Source organism: Aethina tumida, chromosome 1 (genome assembly GCF_024364675.1).
Source record: "Aethina tumida isolate Nest 87 chromosome 1, icAetTumi1.1, whole genome shotgun sequence".
NCBI lineage: Eukaryota > Metazoa > Arthropoda > Insecta > Coleoptera > Nitidulidae > Aethina > Aethina tumida.
The window spans coordinates 6,046,262-6,061,168 of NC_065435.1; the positions used below are offsets into that span (position 1 = coordinate 6,046,262).

General features: G+C 35.4%; 2 protein-coding genes across 2 annotated transcripts; one reads left to right on the forward strand and one right to left on the reverse strand.

Moving 5' to 3' along the window:
• Nucleotides 1-1,340: 1,340 nt before the first annotated feature.
• On the forward strand, nt 1,341-6,253 carry LOC109594880 (voltage-dependent calcium channel subunit alpha-2/delta-3). The gene is made up of 19 exons (XM_049966713.1): nt 1,341-1,481; nt 1,812-1,893; nt 1,946-2,056; nt 2,106-2,346; nt 2,399-2,530; nt 2,580-2,702; nt 2,759-3,006; nt 3,058-3,277; nt 3,338-3,474; nt 3,527-3,706; nt 3,753-3,827; nt 3,878-4,251; nt 4,302-4,423; nt 4,478-4,715; nt 4,770-5,031; nt 5,086-5,334; nt 5,387-5,775; nt 5,824-6,028; nt 6,079-6,253. Exons 1-19 carry the CDS (start codon nt 1,384-1,386, stop codon nt 6,169-6,171), a joined length of 3,579 nt encoding a protein of 1,192 aa, XP_049822670.1. The 5' UTR covers nt 1,341-1,383; the 3' UTR covers nt 6,172-6,253.
• Nucleotides 6,235-14,677, reverse strand: LOC109594881 (dual oxidase-like). Its single transcript, XM_049961691.1, has 17 exons — nt 14,587-14,677; nt 14,287-14,460; nt 12,784-12,942; nt 12,300-12,725; nt 11,365-12,250; nt 9,624-9,943; nt 9,439-9,570; nt 8,686-9,388; nt 8,404-8,628; nt 8,153-8,349; nt 7,871-8,101; nt 7,719-7,812; nt 7,334-7,665; nt 7,050-7,276; nt 6,842-6,994; nt 6,506-6,790; nt 6,235-6,456 (listed from the first exon to the last, which is right to left on the reverse strand). The coding sequence occupies exons 1-17, from the start codon at nt 14,675-14,677 to the stop codon at nt 6,337-6,339; spliced, it is 4,755 nt and encodes a 1,584-aa protein (XP_049817648.1). The 3' UTR covers nt 6,235-6,336.
• Between the last annotated feature and the right edge of the window lie 230 nt (nt 14,678-14,907).

Sequence of the window (14,907 nt, forward strand, 5' to 3'; positions counted from 1 at the left end):
TAATTATTTAATCATTGTTTAGGATCACATTGACTGAACCACAAAACAGTGAAGACAAGTAATTTTTAGTGACGAGTTTAATTCATAAAAATTGATGGTTGTATTTATGTTAAACACCCTATAATGCTTCAATTCTTGTGTAGACTGATTTATGTCCAGAGATATATTAAACAACAATATCCATCCATATATTGTGATGGATTGATTAAAGACCAAAGCATCAATGTTTTGTTTTGCCCGTCCCAATCTCCAGATATCAACCCTATAGAAAACACAGATTTAATATTTAAAAATCTTTTTCTGAATTAAAGTTGCTATATTTATGTCCAACTCAATTCAGGAAAATATATGTAACATTTTATAGAATAAGTATATAGAAGTTTCTATAGTACTGTATAAAACAACAATAGTAAATTAATATTATTTAAACAGTTCACATCAAATAAAAGAGTTATGCTAAAATATTTATAGAGTTGCTTGTATAATGACCACCACTGTACATAAATAATTTACTAGGTATCGAAGATATTTTTAACCATTAACTTTAAAATAACTTTATTGGATTAAGTTTTTTTCATTATTGTCCCACCAAGTTCTTAGCTTCAATCCACTGTCCAGACCGTCAAGAATTGTCGTAATCAACCCACTTTTCGTCGCTTATAACAATACGATCAATAAAAGACTCACTTGCGTTGCGTGCAAGGAGAGAATTAGCCATGGTCAAACGCTTAATTTTATTTTCTCCACTTAATTTATGTGAAGTCCATTTGTTTAACTTTTTGATGAAATTCATCACATGAAACCCCTTTCTAATGGTTGATTCATCGCAGTGTAATGGCTGGCCCATTTCCAAACATGTTGCACGAGGATTTTGCACGTGATTTCACTTAATTTCTTCGTTGGTACAACTTTCATAATGACCTTGACGTTGATCATCTTCAAAGCATCCAACGACACTTCTTCTAGCATCTTAAGTTTAATACTTAATAATAATTTAAGGGTTTAATACATTTCTCAATCAAAATGTCCAAATAATATAATAAATACACACACAAAATCCTCTCAGTTAAAATGAACTGTTCCTCTTAGTCCCACAAGGATTACTTTAAGCGGATTAGAATTTGATATATTTCCAGCCGCAACAAATGTTCATTTTGACATTGGAGTAGATTTACACTGAAATATAATACTGCTAAAACGGCCAGATTGAAAATAGAATCACGGATCAATACTCTAAATCTTTAATTTTAATAAAATGTTTGTTTTAATTTGTGTTAGCAGTATAAAAGCTCCGTTACTACGCACAGAGCAGAGCCCGTCTAAGAATAGACTCTGGTTATCTCGACTAGAGCTCCCGTCTAAATTTTAGTACGGTAACACAACATGATTAACGCCAGACCGTATTTAGTGCATTTGGTCAGTGTGATTGTTTTAATTTCCACATTATTTTCATTCACTGGTTGTTCACTACAAGGAGAACAGTAAGTAAAACGGCGTTGGTCCAAATTTCTATGGACGAACTTCCAAACCACATGTGCTCTATTTTGATTTGACATTTTGTTACATCGAACGCAGGAGCGATATGTGACAAAATTATTTAGCTTTTAATTAAAAAAATACTGACGCAAACCCTGGCACAGATCAATAGAACGCTTAAAAAAGCATCGTTTATCCCTTCTAGTTCATTAAATAATTCCCCCCATGTATGCTAAGCATAAATTAATACTAAGGTGATGAAATTAATAACACCTAACCTTTTGGTGTGATACCTTTTTTCTTGGATGTGTGGATTTATACTGTGCTTTTTAAAGGGTGTCTAAGTGGGCCAATGAAATTGGGCACGAACTGTACAACCTTGGGGAGGTTGTAACTGAATTCAAAGTAATCAAAGAGGTTGGTCTTGACTATCAATTTCACCATCAATTTGTTATCAGTCACATTTCAGACTTACAAATCAAACAATGCGCAAGTTGAAGAAAACCGTCCAACAGATTTGCTGGCGGAAATCACCAACAATATCGGTATAATGATGGACTGGAAGATGGACGCCATAAAGGTAGACATCATCTTTTAAACTGAAGGAAATTCACGCCCGCAATTTATAGGAAATCCAACAACGTGCAGAAAATATATCCGAAGAACTAGAATACAATGGTTCCAACTACAAATATTACAGCTCCAAGTACTCTCCAGAGGAGGGAGTGAAGCTCAAACTCCCTAAGTCGCTGAAGAAGAACGCGGCCATGTACAAAACCATGCATTTAAATGCAGACACGCACTTCTATAATTTATCCGTGAACACCAGCCACAGTTCGGTACACGTCCCCACTAATGTTTACGACAGAGGTAAAGTTGGAGTCAAAATTTGGTCCATGAAACAAATCATAATTAATTTTAGAACCGGAGGCCGCATTTGCCATACAATGGTCGGAAGCCCTCGACGAAATTTTTGAAAAGAACTACAAAACCGACCCGGCCCTTTCCTGGCAGTACTTCGGCAGTACTTCGGGGATAATGAGGCACTTTCCTGGTATTAACAAAAAGGCGTGGTTGTTGCAGTGTGACTTAGTTTGTTTTAGGGAAGAAATGGGACGACACAAGGAAGGACTTGTTCGACTGTCGCATCAGGACTTGGTTTATTGAAGCTGCCACTTGTACCAAAGACGTGATAATTCTGATGGACAACTCAGGGTCCATGGATGGTAACAACTTTTTATGGCATTTTACATAAACACGTAGGAATCTTGTTGTGGTTTAGGTATGGGTAAGCACATTGGAGCTCTGACAGCTTACAGCATTTTGGACACTTTCTCCAATAATGACTATGTTAATGTCATGAACTACTCGGAAACCACCGATTACATCGTGCCTTGTTTTAATGGGTCATTGGTGCAAGCTACAAGGGAAAACATCCACGTCTTCAAGGAAGCCATCCAAACCTTAGATCCTGATGGAAAAACCAGACTAGAACAAGCCTTGCAGAAGGCTTTCGTACTACTACAAAATGTACTATCACACATTTGACCAAGATTTAATTTATAGTGTTTGAATTTTTAGTACAGAAGAAATCGTGGTTGTGATGATGTTAACAATACAGATTGTAATCAGGCTATAATGATAATTACTGACAGCATTTCTGGTAATTTAAGCGAAACCATCATGAAATACAACTACCTGAACAATGGGACTAACATACCCGTAAGAATATTTACATATCTGATAGGGAAGGAAGTTACCAACGAAGCTGAGCTGCAGTGGATAGCCTGTGCGAACAGAGGTACTTAATCACATACAAACCACATGTTTCTAAATTTATATTTTTCTGGTAATAACTTAGGCTTTCATACGCATGTGCAAAGTTTGGAACAAGTCACAGCTTCAGTTTTGCAGTACATCAACGTGATAGCCAGACCGTTAGTGTTGCAAGGCGAAGAACATCCGATATCTTGGACCCATGCTTACATAGACATAACGGTATGTCACCCTTTAAACCTACGTTTAGTGACTACAGTTGGATTAATTTTAGTATGATGATACTAAAGACACGACAATCAACGAGCCGTTCAGATTATTAACTGCGGCAGCCATTCCTTGCTTCGACAGGAAGACCAACAACAAAAACGATACAAGGACTGCTAACTTGTTGGGAGTGGCTGCCACCGATGTGCCCATTGATGACTTCAGGAAACTGACTCTTCCATATAAGGTATGATGTACAACTCACCAGTTCGTTAATAACTTCTTTGGTTTAGATTGGCGTCAACGGATATGCGTTTATTGTGAGTAACAACGGCTATGTTCTGATGCACCCAGATCTTCGCCCTGTGGTAAGTATTTGGCTTCATTAAAAACTGCACCTACTGACTTTTCTTTGTAGTTTCAAGGCATTTTGAAGGAGAATTACAACAGTGTGGACTTGACGGAGGTGGAACAGTTGGATGACGGAAAGAATGCCTGGGAGATCAGCGACGTTAAAAGGGAATTAAGGGATGCTCTCGTTAATGGTTTGACTGGAAGCATGGAAAATATCACCATCAAGTACCATTATGATGATATGAGGCGTGTTTCTAAAGAAGTTTACGACTATTACTTCACGCCATTGAATAATACTCCATTTTCCATTGGTCTTGCTTTCCCGAGGACTTATGGGCACTACTCATTGAAAGTGGAAGATGTTATAAAAAAGTACAAACACACAGGCATCAAATTGATAGATTTCTTTAAAGGGAACTGGAAAATCCACCCTAAATGGTACGTCAAATCAAGTTATAATGTTGGTGGTCTAAAGGCAAACATTTTAGGACCTACTGTAAGTACCACTATTTGGAAGGGCACGAGTACGACAAACCTGAAGATGAACTAGTTAATTTCTTGGGCAAAATGTACGACGGTGAGTTCGTATGGAAGAGACAATATGAACCAGGTAACTCTATTAATAGTGTATTAGTATAATATTATAATGCAACTTCAAATGCAGAGAAGGAAGAACTAGATAACGACAGTTATTACTGCGATAGAAAGCTAGTGGAAAGATTAATTTTCGACGCTTCAGCAACTGAAAAGTTTGTCAAAAACTGGACGACGATTGAACACACAAGACCCAAGGAGTGGAGTTTGATAACCAAGTACAATGTTACCCTAACATTTTTGGCCACGATGAGTGGTTTAACCAGATGGGATTACATTGACGAGAAAGTAGAAAACAATACAAAGAAGTAGGTTTACAAAGTGCATTCATAAAATATAAAATTAAATTGTATAAATGTCAGGGAATTTGGTGACATCCATGCCAGAGCCATCGACGAAACTTGGTACAAAAGTGCAGTCCTACAGCACAAGTACAACAAGGATGCGTTCGTTTTCTCCGTTCCATTTAACGCAGCCGAATGCAAAGATGACTGTCCGGTAACCAGTAGCTACGCCATATTCCCCTCAGACGCTGGTAAAGAAGCTCCTGGTTCTGTTGTTGGTTACCAGTTCTCTCTTGCGAAGCTCAAAGAACGAGCCATGGATGTGGCGTTCAAATTATCTGTAAGATTTACCAATCATCAACCACTGCTTCACTAATTATTACTCATGTTGTAGAACCAATGTTCTATGTGTGGAAGATGCAACACCACTTTGGACTGCTACATAGTAGATAATAACGGATACATAGTGCTTAGCTTAAAAGACTCATCCAATGACACAGGGAAGTTCTTTGGAGACGTTGAAGACGACGTCTTGATATCCATGATTGAAGAAAACATATTTGAAGAAGTGATCCTGTACGATTTGCAAGCGCTATGTACTGATGAGGAGGGTGAAGGGAGCAGTGCCACCAGATTAATGACTGTATGTGTAGTTTGATTTAATATCATTGTGTTATGTAATTTCAGTATTTCAGCCATTGGCTTTCATCCTGGAGGTACTGAACGCGTTTGTGGTCAGACTATTTGTTTACTGGAAGATGTTTGACTGGTCTGGTCTTTCTTATGTCCTGGCACAGGATATGAAATATGGCTCAGATGTGGAGATTAGCTTAGAGGACAGCTTAAATAGTACAAATTTCAACGAGACTTATCTGATTGATGACAGCATGAATAGTACAAATTTCAATGAGACTGATCTGAATTATGAAATAGTGGATGATGACGACGATGACGATGATGAGGAGGATGAAGAAGACGACAATAATGGAAAGGAGTATTTCACATGTAGAACTGAAATTCATTTGTATGTTCTGAACCAGGATCGTACAATAAACATTGACTTTGAACCCAGCACTAAAAATAGGTAAGTATTAGCTTCTGTGATATTTTTAAATTAAACGAATTGGTTTAGGCCATACTATGTCAAGAGCATACAATATTCCAATTTGATATTCGTTGCCATTAACAACACCGTTCCTAAAGTGGAAACTGATAGAAAAAAGCCAACGATTGTTCCTCAAATGTTAAAATATGACACAATTTTGGCGTGTGAGAAGAAGTACTTAAATAATTTGGCTAGGAGAAGGTTGACTGGTTGTTTCAATGAGCATCCTTTGGTAAGATTTAAAAAGTTTCTTTACACAACATGTGCATGTTTCATTTTTAGGAACATGAAATTCAAGAGTGTGGAAGATCTGCCAAGACCTCACTGAATGTATTACTGTTGCTCATTAGTTTATTAATGTTTTGTATAAGGTGAAGTCATGTAAGCGTAAGTAATTGTAGAATGTAAATATTCTACAGTAAATAAAGATGATATATGTACTGTTAAAATAATTCAATATTATTTTTTATCTGTATATTGAAACAAAACATCTAATTACTTTTCCATGTCTTAACTACTAAGAATAATATTCGTACAACCTTAAAAGTTTTTGAAATGATGTTCAAATAGTTTCTTCGTTTTATTTAACTCAGCTACTGATTGATCCACTCCGTGGCTTAGAGTTGGAGGTCCACAACTGAATATTCCAAATCGATCAACCTAAAACAACAAATTAAACCAACAAAACTTAAATAATGTTTAAGAATACCTCTGGATGCATGTCTTCTATTGTCTTAAATAACCTATTAAAATTAGGTCTGCCAAAATGAGTAACTGCCTTTAAATTGGTAAACATTGACTTATTGTAATATCTTTGATAGTGATTTTCACAAACGTATAAAAGGGTGGTTCTTAAGTCAAATTTCTGATAAAACTCTGTGATAAAAATGTGACAACTGATCAGTCCTTTTTCGTCCTTATCTTCAACTTCTCTTATAATATCCAACATCCATTCAAATTGTTTCTGAGTTCGGGCAACCCACATGAAGTAAACCTATTAACAAATTAATAGTTGTTGTTATACATTTAATAACAAAATGTTAACCTTCTTGCATATATTATTGTCAGAGCGCCCTCCAACAATGTCTTTTAAGATACTGGCAAAAGGTGTGACTCCAATACCACCTCCTATCAAAATTGAAATCTCATAAGTGTACCAGTCTTGGTGGCTGTCACCAAATGGCCCATCTATATAAATCTATAACAATTAAGTGGTTTAAAAGCAAAACGTTACTTGGCATGGTTTGGAATACCTTTGGAAGCTCATTTTCAGGTAAAACCGACTGATAGACTTCTCGGATAAGCCTCGTCCAGGGACCGACAGCTCTTATATGTACGGTTAATTCTTTCTCTTGCGGGCATGAAGATATTGTAAATGGATGGTATTCGTTGTGGTTAAGAGCCGTGCAAGCTATTCTGATCCACTGACCTGATTTGTATTGGAATCCTCGTGGTTTTACAAACTTCAACATGGTTACGTCTAAAGTAATAGCAAAAATTATTACAAATTTAGTCTAAGTACTTGACAATTACTTACCTGAGGGCAATATTTCTGCCTTTAATACTGGTATGGCAATTTTTTTTCTGAAAACACTTATTAGGGTGTCAATAATGAATAGAATTAGTGGACCAAGAAGGTAGTAATGGGTGAAAGGAGTTTGGATCAACCTTCCGGTACCATGAAGGATCATAAAGACGAAGAACAAAGGGTACAAGTTATGGGTGTACCAAAACCAATTGTAAATTTTGGTTCTGACTATTGGAAAAGTAAAGGCGTACATTACTGCCCAAATTAACGTCAAAACAACGCCGGTGAAACCAGTTATAGTTTGCCAACACCAGTAGTGGAATTTTGGTAGTTCGTGAGTCCTGAAATTATATCGTTTTGAGTTTTGGACTTGGCTGCACTTAAAACACCTTACGAATGGAAGAAATTCCTGAACAAGCATGTCAGGTCGTCGGCTGTTTGAGTTGAGATGTGGTAGAAATTAAAGGCGTGTCCTATTATATGTATTACTGAAAAATAATAAAGTAATGGTACCAAAGTACTAATTACTGACTAGTTATTACTTACATGTGAAAACAAAGGCCCATACACCGATAAATTTATGTATTGTAACCATGGAATCAAAGGGAAAGTAATAACTCAGATGGGTATTTCTTAAGTAAGTAAAAGTGTTTCGGCACATCGTGACCAATAAAGATGAGTATGTAAACATCATGGCTGATGCAGCACCTCTTGTTACTGTTACTCCATACCCTGCTATTCTTCTAAGCCCAGAGTGTTCTCTTTCCACCGAATAATCTGTCAACTTACCGTCACTATGAGATAAAAATTAGAAGTTTTCATACTTACAGTAGGCTCTTTCAGCAAAAATGGCTAACAGTACAAGTGTGTATAGTAACTCAAAGAAAATTTCTTTGGCATGCAATTCTATGTATTTGATGATGGGATTGATTTCATGCGTTTCATTCTTCTTAATTGTCATCCCTTCTTCCTTGTCTATCACATTGGTGGTATCTTGTTGATTATTCTGAAGTTTGCCTCTTCCACTGAAATTTTATCTTACAATATCACTTTTGATATTGGCAATAGGAAGTACTTACACATAAATCTTTGACATTTCCTTGGTGACTTTGTCGAAAAAGGAGTTTTTGACACCGCTGAATCCAAGAGAAGTTTTATTAAGAACGTCATCACCAATTATTTTTTGAAAATCTTCCAACGAAAACATATCCTTATGCTCAAAATTAGCATTTTTCAACATCACTTCTATGGACGTTTCTAAATTTTTGTCATCAACGTTTTCTGTTGTAGTTTCTAAAAAGGATCTGTAAATGAATATAATTAATGAGCTCTGAGAAATAAACAAAATATTTCTGGCTTACTTCATCATTTTCTTGAAGTGCTCTTTTGATACGGATCCTGTGTTGTCTAAGTCATGTATTTTAAATAACAACGAAGCCTTCTTCTTTTCGTCACCTTTGGCAAGTATGGCAAGTAAAGATAGAAACTCTTCATAATTTATGGTTCCACTTTTGTCTTTGTCTGTTAAGTCGAACAATTTTGTCACGAATATGTTATTGGCTTTCATTCCCAAAGATTCGGCGAATTCTTCAATTGTCAGTTGGAAGTGAACAATGTCTTTTTTGTCCTTATTAAATTTAAAAATCTCTTTATCTTTTTTAGAAGCGTTATTTATATCAAAGGCTTGATCGAACACAACTCTAAAGAACTTCTCTAATTGTTCCTGTCTTTCTTTCTGGGTGCAAAGATGTATGCATCTGAAACTATAGTTCTCTACCTTGGTTTTTTGCATTTCCAACTCACTAATTAATTGTTCGATCCTTCTTCCTGCTTCACGACGCATTGAATCTGCTTCAAACTTTAAAACCAAGTCGTATCTATTTTCCATTTGTATCACCAAAGTGGGTTCATCCATTACATAATATATCGTTATTTTTTCTCCTCGTTTCAACGGAAAAGACCTACACCTTCTACCGCTGAAAGATTCCAATTCAATTTTGTTGTCAATGAGTCTTATTAAGACTTTTCTGGTGGTGTTTTTATCTATCCATTCGATGGCGGAAACTAAATCACAATTTGACGTTTAGCAAATAAATTATATGATGATTACCTACCCATAAAAATGCATTCCTTTTTAGCAGACTTTCTTATTACTGACTCTCTATAGCAGTCGCCCCTCTTCTTCTCTTCCTCATCTTTTATTTTATCATAATAGTGTATCAAGAAAAATACCACACCAACAGCTCCTGTAGTGATGCGTTAATACAACTTTAAGTTAAAAACTGCTAATTATACTCACCAAAAACAAAGGTGCCTATAAAAATAAAAGTCGCAATAAAAGACACCTCACTTTTTGAGAAATAATCGTAAGTATCTCCCTGAACGCAGGACTCATTTAAAGCAGCGTCGTTCAATGCAGGCAAGGCTTTGTAAGTTATATTATTATATCGAACTGTATTCGATAGTTTACAACGATTTATAAGATTTGTATCACTTCCCTCAACGGGGGCTCGAAAGGGATTTTTTGGAATGTCGTCTTTGTCAAGTTTTGTTACTGCCATAATCACGTCGTAAATGGATATTTGATTTATTCTGTCCACTTCTTCTTTCGTGAACAATCTGCAAACGTTTTCATATCATGGTAATTTGTTGGACAAGGGCAAATGGAAGGGAGTTTCTAAATTTTGGAGGAGGTAGAAGAACATCCAATGATGAAGAAAATCTAAGTAATTTTTTTTTTCATCTAAAGAGAATAGCACCTCAAATTTAAATCATTTTTTCTCATATTTTGTCAATTGTGTTTAAATTTGATGTGTATTATCATAAAATACAATTCAATATAATAAACTGTTTCCATAATGGTACTCTGAGGTACTGCTCTTTTTCTCATACTATTTTCTACACCACTGAATATTAAGTTTCTAATGTTCTTTGCACAATTTAGAAGAAAAAATGTACTCTTTATTAATTTTGATTACCACAATCATTTTTGAGATATATCTGCTTTAATGTTTGAAGAAAGTTAAAGTTATTTCCATACAATACAAAATCAGGTTGGTATGACATGTTGAAGTAATTCTTTTATTTATGTTTATTTTTGTATTTGTATTGGTAACAAACAGATACCATTAAATGTTATTAACTCTGGACGGATGTGATGGATGTACCACTTGGTACTGTAAGACGATTGCTGAAAAAGATCCTAGATGAAATTTATCTAATTACAAAACCTTTCTTTCCACTGAGTGATGATTACATGAAATAGGTACACTAAGAACTAAAATTATAGATAGTGGAAGACCAAGAACAATTAAAACAGTTGGAAATGAGGAGAATATCTTGCATATTGTTGACGTAAATCCAACTATTAGTACTACACGTTTGTTACAACAAACTATCTATCGTATTCGGTGGTTTGGAGAACTGTAAAAGAACAACAGCTGCATCCTTATCATTATCGACAAGTTCAAGACATTTTAGGAGATCCACAGTTTTGTCAAAGGTTCTGATCTCTTCATGAACACGACCACACATTCTTATCAAAAATAACTTTCTTTGATGAAGCAACTTTCACCACAAATAGCTATACTTTTCTTCCTGGTAAGTTATATGGAGAAATATGTCCCATTGGACAGAAAACGTGATTTGTGGTATATGCATAAGGGTACTTTTCCCCATTTTAGTTTGTAATGTTGACAGTAGTTCTCCGGTTTAGCCTTCAGAATGACAGTCCTATAAATTGTCTTCCATGGACACCAGATCTTAATCCATTAAATATTAGTGTGGGGTCAAATGAAAGAGGGTTTATGTCCTGTCAGTCAATGTCATAGAAAAATTACATCAAAGAAAGTATTTAATGAAATTATTTAAGAGCAAGAACTGGAATAAATAGTATTTTTACTTTAAAAAACAGTAAATTTATGCATTAATACAAATTAGGAAAAATTTTTTTCATTATTGGACGTGTCTTACCTACTCCTAAATTTTGAAACATCTTTTCTATTAAAAGGTTTGTTATAAACCTGTCAAATTGTACCTACTTGTTCATTTTATAATTTTCGTACCAAAACCTGTCAGAATTTCGAATTCTTCTAAACTGATCTTGAATAACAGCAGAAAACAGTGGTCCTGGACCCCTTTCAGTTGTTTCCCATATTCCACCTACCCATGCATCAATAATTTTATCATCATGGTTGTACATCTGTTTTAAGTCTTCAATTTCTTGACGAGTTCGACCGAAATTTGAAAAGTCATCAAAGGTAATTCTGGGTAAGTCATAAGCTTCACGTGCCGTGTTATAGTCGGGTAAACCATGATCTCTCCCTCTTTGGATATTAATGGCCATTAAATCTCTTCTGGGAAACTCTAGCGGTCCAAACACGTTTCCCCTTAAATCCTCCACAATTTTGTTGTCTTCCCTTTCACTAAACTGCGTCGTCATCCCCATAATAAGCCGGTCGATGTCGATCACATTCCCATTTTCCTTTTCTAAAGTCAGCATCGGTTCCTGAGGGCGCCAATAAATGTTGCAAGTACGCACCGTGTTTTTACCCCAGTCGTCGAATTTAGTTTTACAGCCGGACCGGATGTAATCCCTAAGATAGACTCCGGCCGTCACCAACGTGTGTCCGAATCTGAAAGCGGCCGACTGAAAAAACTGGTCGATCTGAGGGTCGACATGTGGATCGTATTTGTAGGGTCCAAGGGCCTCTGCGCTTCCCGGAACCCATTGGTCGAGCCACTCGTACATGACGATTCTTTGTTGGGTGGCTATGGTCCATTTTCTGGCCTCGTTGAAGATTTTGTCGTTGCTCCAATACGGATGTAGGTCGGAGATGTGGTCGGCTAGGTGGTTGTGCCAACGGAACCACAGCACGCCGAACGTTAGCAGGAAGGCGTTCTCGTTTCCTCGGGGGTTACCCAGCTCTGAAATTATAATTGGGTGAGGGAATTTTAAGGTTATGTATCAACTTACTGAAAAATCTGGATACTTTGGCCGTTTCGTGGTTCTTTACGTGGTCAGCGTGGTAGAAGGGCGGAGGTGGGTTAGCCATGGGTAACCCTTGTGTGTTAAAGGCAGGAAACCTTCCCGAATATGAACTTGCCAATTTACCATGGGGTGCAATTTTGCCATTTTCATCCCTACGGAGCTGATCAGCCCACTGTTTGGTTGTTCCGTAAATCAAATTTCCGTCTAGATACGGGGTGATTTCGTTCAATTGTTGTCTGGGATTATTGGGGCTATATCCAGTTCTTTGGTCGTACCTTGTTCTGAGTACGGGTAGTTCCGAATGCTTGTATGTTGTGCGGTAAGAGTGATTGGGTGGTATTGGAATGTTTAGGTATTCTGGAGGACAAGCTGGTCTTTGTGCGTCCAAGATTTCTTCGACGACTTGTTGGCCTGAAATATGACGCTTCATGGTTTTCGAACCATTTTGTTTTCATTTTAAAATCATTACCAAAATACACAATAAAGGCGTTACGGCCAACCGCAGACTGAGTTCCAGTCTTTCCTTTTAAGAGTTTTTCACTGAGGAGGAGAGGATTTGGACGACCTTCGACGGGCTTGTAGACTCCATCCTCATAAGCATTTGGAACCCTCCTTAAAAGAAGTCCGTCTGTAATACAATATTTTTATACTTACAGTAAAAAATACTAACTAGAAACATGTAAAGGTTAAGGCTTTCATGCCCATTATTTAGAATATCTATAAATAAACTATTCCTCATATGTAGAGCAACTTTAGAAATTTTTATTTGTCTTGATAAAAGTGTAAGTTTAAATATACATATAATTCTCTGTTATCCAATATGTTTAATAACAACAATAGGGCAATATAATTGTTTATTAGTGAGTTTAATTAGGTATTTATTAATATTTGAAAAAAATTCAAGAGTAACTATAAAATAAAACAACCTTACGTACATTTAGCCTTCCTTTATTTACTATCTAGTATCATATCCATTATTCTTAATAAATTTTAAATACCTTTTTTCATTGATTTCAGTAGCTTTTCAATATAATCGTTCGTTTTAATAAAATGATTGGAAAATTTTTAGGTCGAATTTAGTTATAAACGTAATCCTCCATGTTTTCTATAGGGTTAATGTCTGGAAAATGAGGCGGGCAAGACAAAACATCAATACTTTAGACTTTTATCCAGTTACAATTTTGGATTTGTGTTTGGGATCGTTTTCATGTTGAAACACGTTTATCAAGAGTATTATTTATTATATCTATGAAAGTAAATAGTTTTTAATATGTCCCTGTACATAAATCACTCTAGGGGAGCTACGCCAGAAGAATTGAAGCATAATTGAACCGCCATCATGTTTCACTGTAGGTATAACAAACTTTTTGTTTGTATTTTGCCTAAAAACTATTCATCTCTACAGTTCTGTGGTCTGTTTCTGTTTTTGGTAGAAACCAGGGTTTTCTTGTAGGTCTGTTGTCATATGAAGCCCCATCTATCAACCATCTTCTCACAGATCTTGAACAAATTTCAGCCATCCCATTCCCTACAGGTTTAATTTCATTTGACAATTGGATTGTTTTTTGACATTCAAATTATCCAGTTATCAACTTTTTTTCAGTTGTATAGAAGACATAAAAATAATGGAAAAAACAATAAATATTGTAGGTTTTGGCATCCAATTCATGTAGTACAATTCATATTTTTAATATATGTTAATAAGTTGTTACAATTATCTATACCACTGTATAATTTTGCTGACGTGAGCCAAAATACTCCACGAAGAATACAATATTAGACTTGAGGTGTTACGCAGTCATGGAGGACATGTACTAAATTTTATGTATACATAAATTTGATCTAAATCAAAATTGCTGACTATGTTAAATTTATTAAGTCGTTTATATTTTTATTAAATAAATTTTATTCACTCAAAATAAAAAGTTATTTTTTACATACATTTTTATTTCAAGTTGTTAACAAGACTTACCAATTGCTCCAGAATCAGGGCGTGCCATATTATTATAGAATCCATCGTAACCCTCATATTCCAATTCATGTTTGTAATAAAAATTTTGATCTTTCTCTCTTCTGATTAACCAGGATGCATTTTTTCCTTTTCCGTAATTGCTTAATCGGCTGACAAAATTCACTTCATTTTCATCTGGCAAAAAATATTTGATTAATATAAATGTGAATGGTTAAAAAGATTAAATTAAGTGTGAATATAAATGATTAAAAGAGTGAACCAGTATTTTACTGAGAACAATTTGCAACAAAAAGAACTTACTTTTAAATAAGCTGTTGACCACGTTTTGTAAGCTCTGGTCAAAGTAGTCGGGGGTGTCGTCTTTTATCGTATTCTGAGTACCTTTAATCATTTTAAATACGAATAAAATTAAAAAAAAGGCACAAATTATTTGTTTAATTTAAGTAAAGAATATAAATGATTAAAAGAGTGAACTGACAACATTTTTTAACAAATGAACTTACTTTTAACTGCAGTGATGTTCAAGTTTAGTAATAACTGATCTTCGTAGTCTGGGGCGCCGTTTTCTGTCGCAGAATATTTGATCAAATTGAATACGAATAAAATTGCTATAAAAGACTG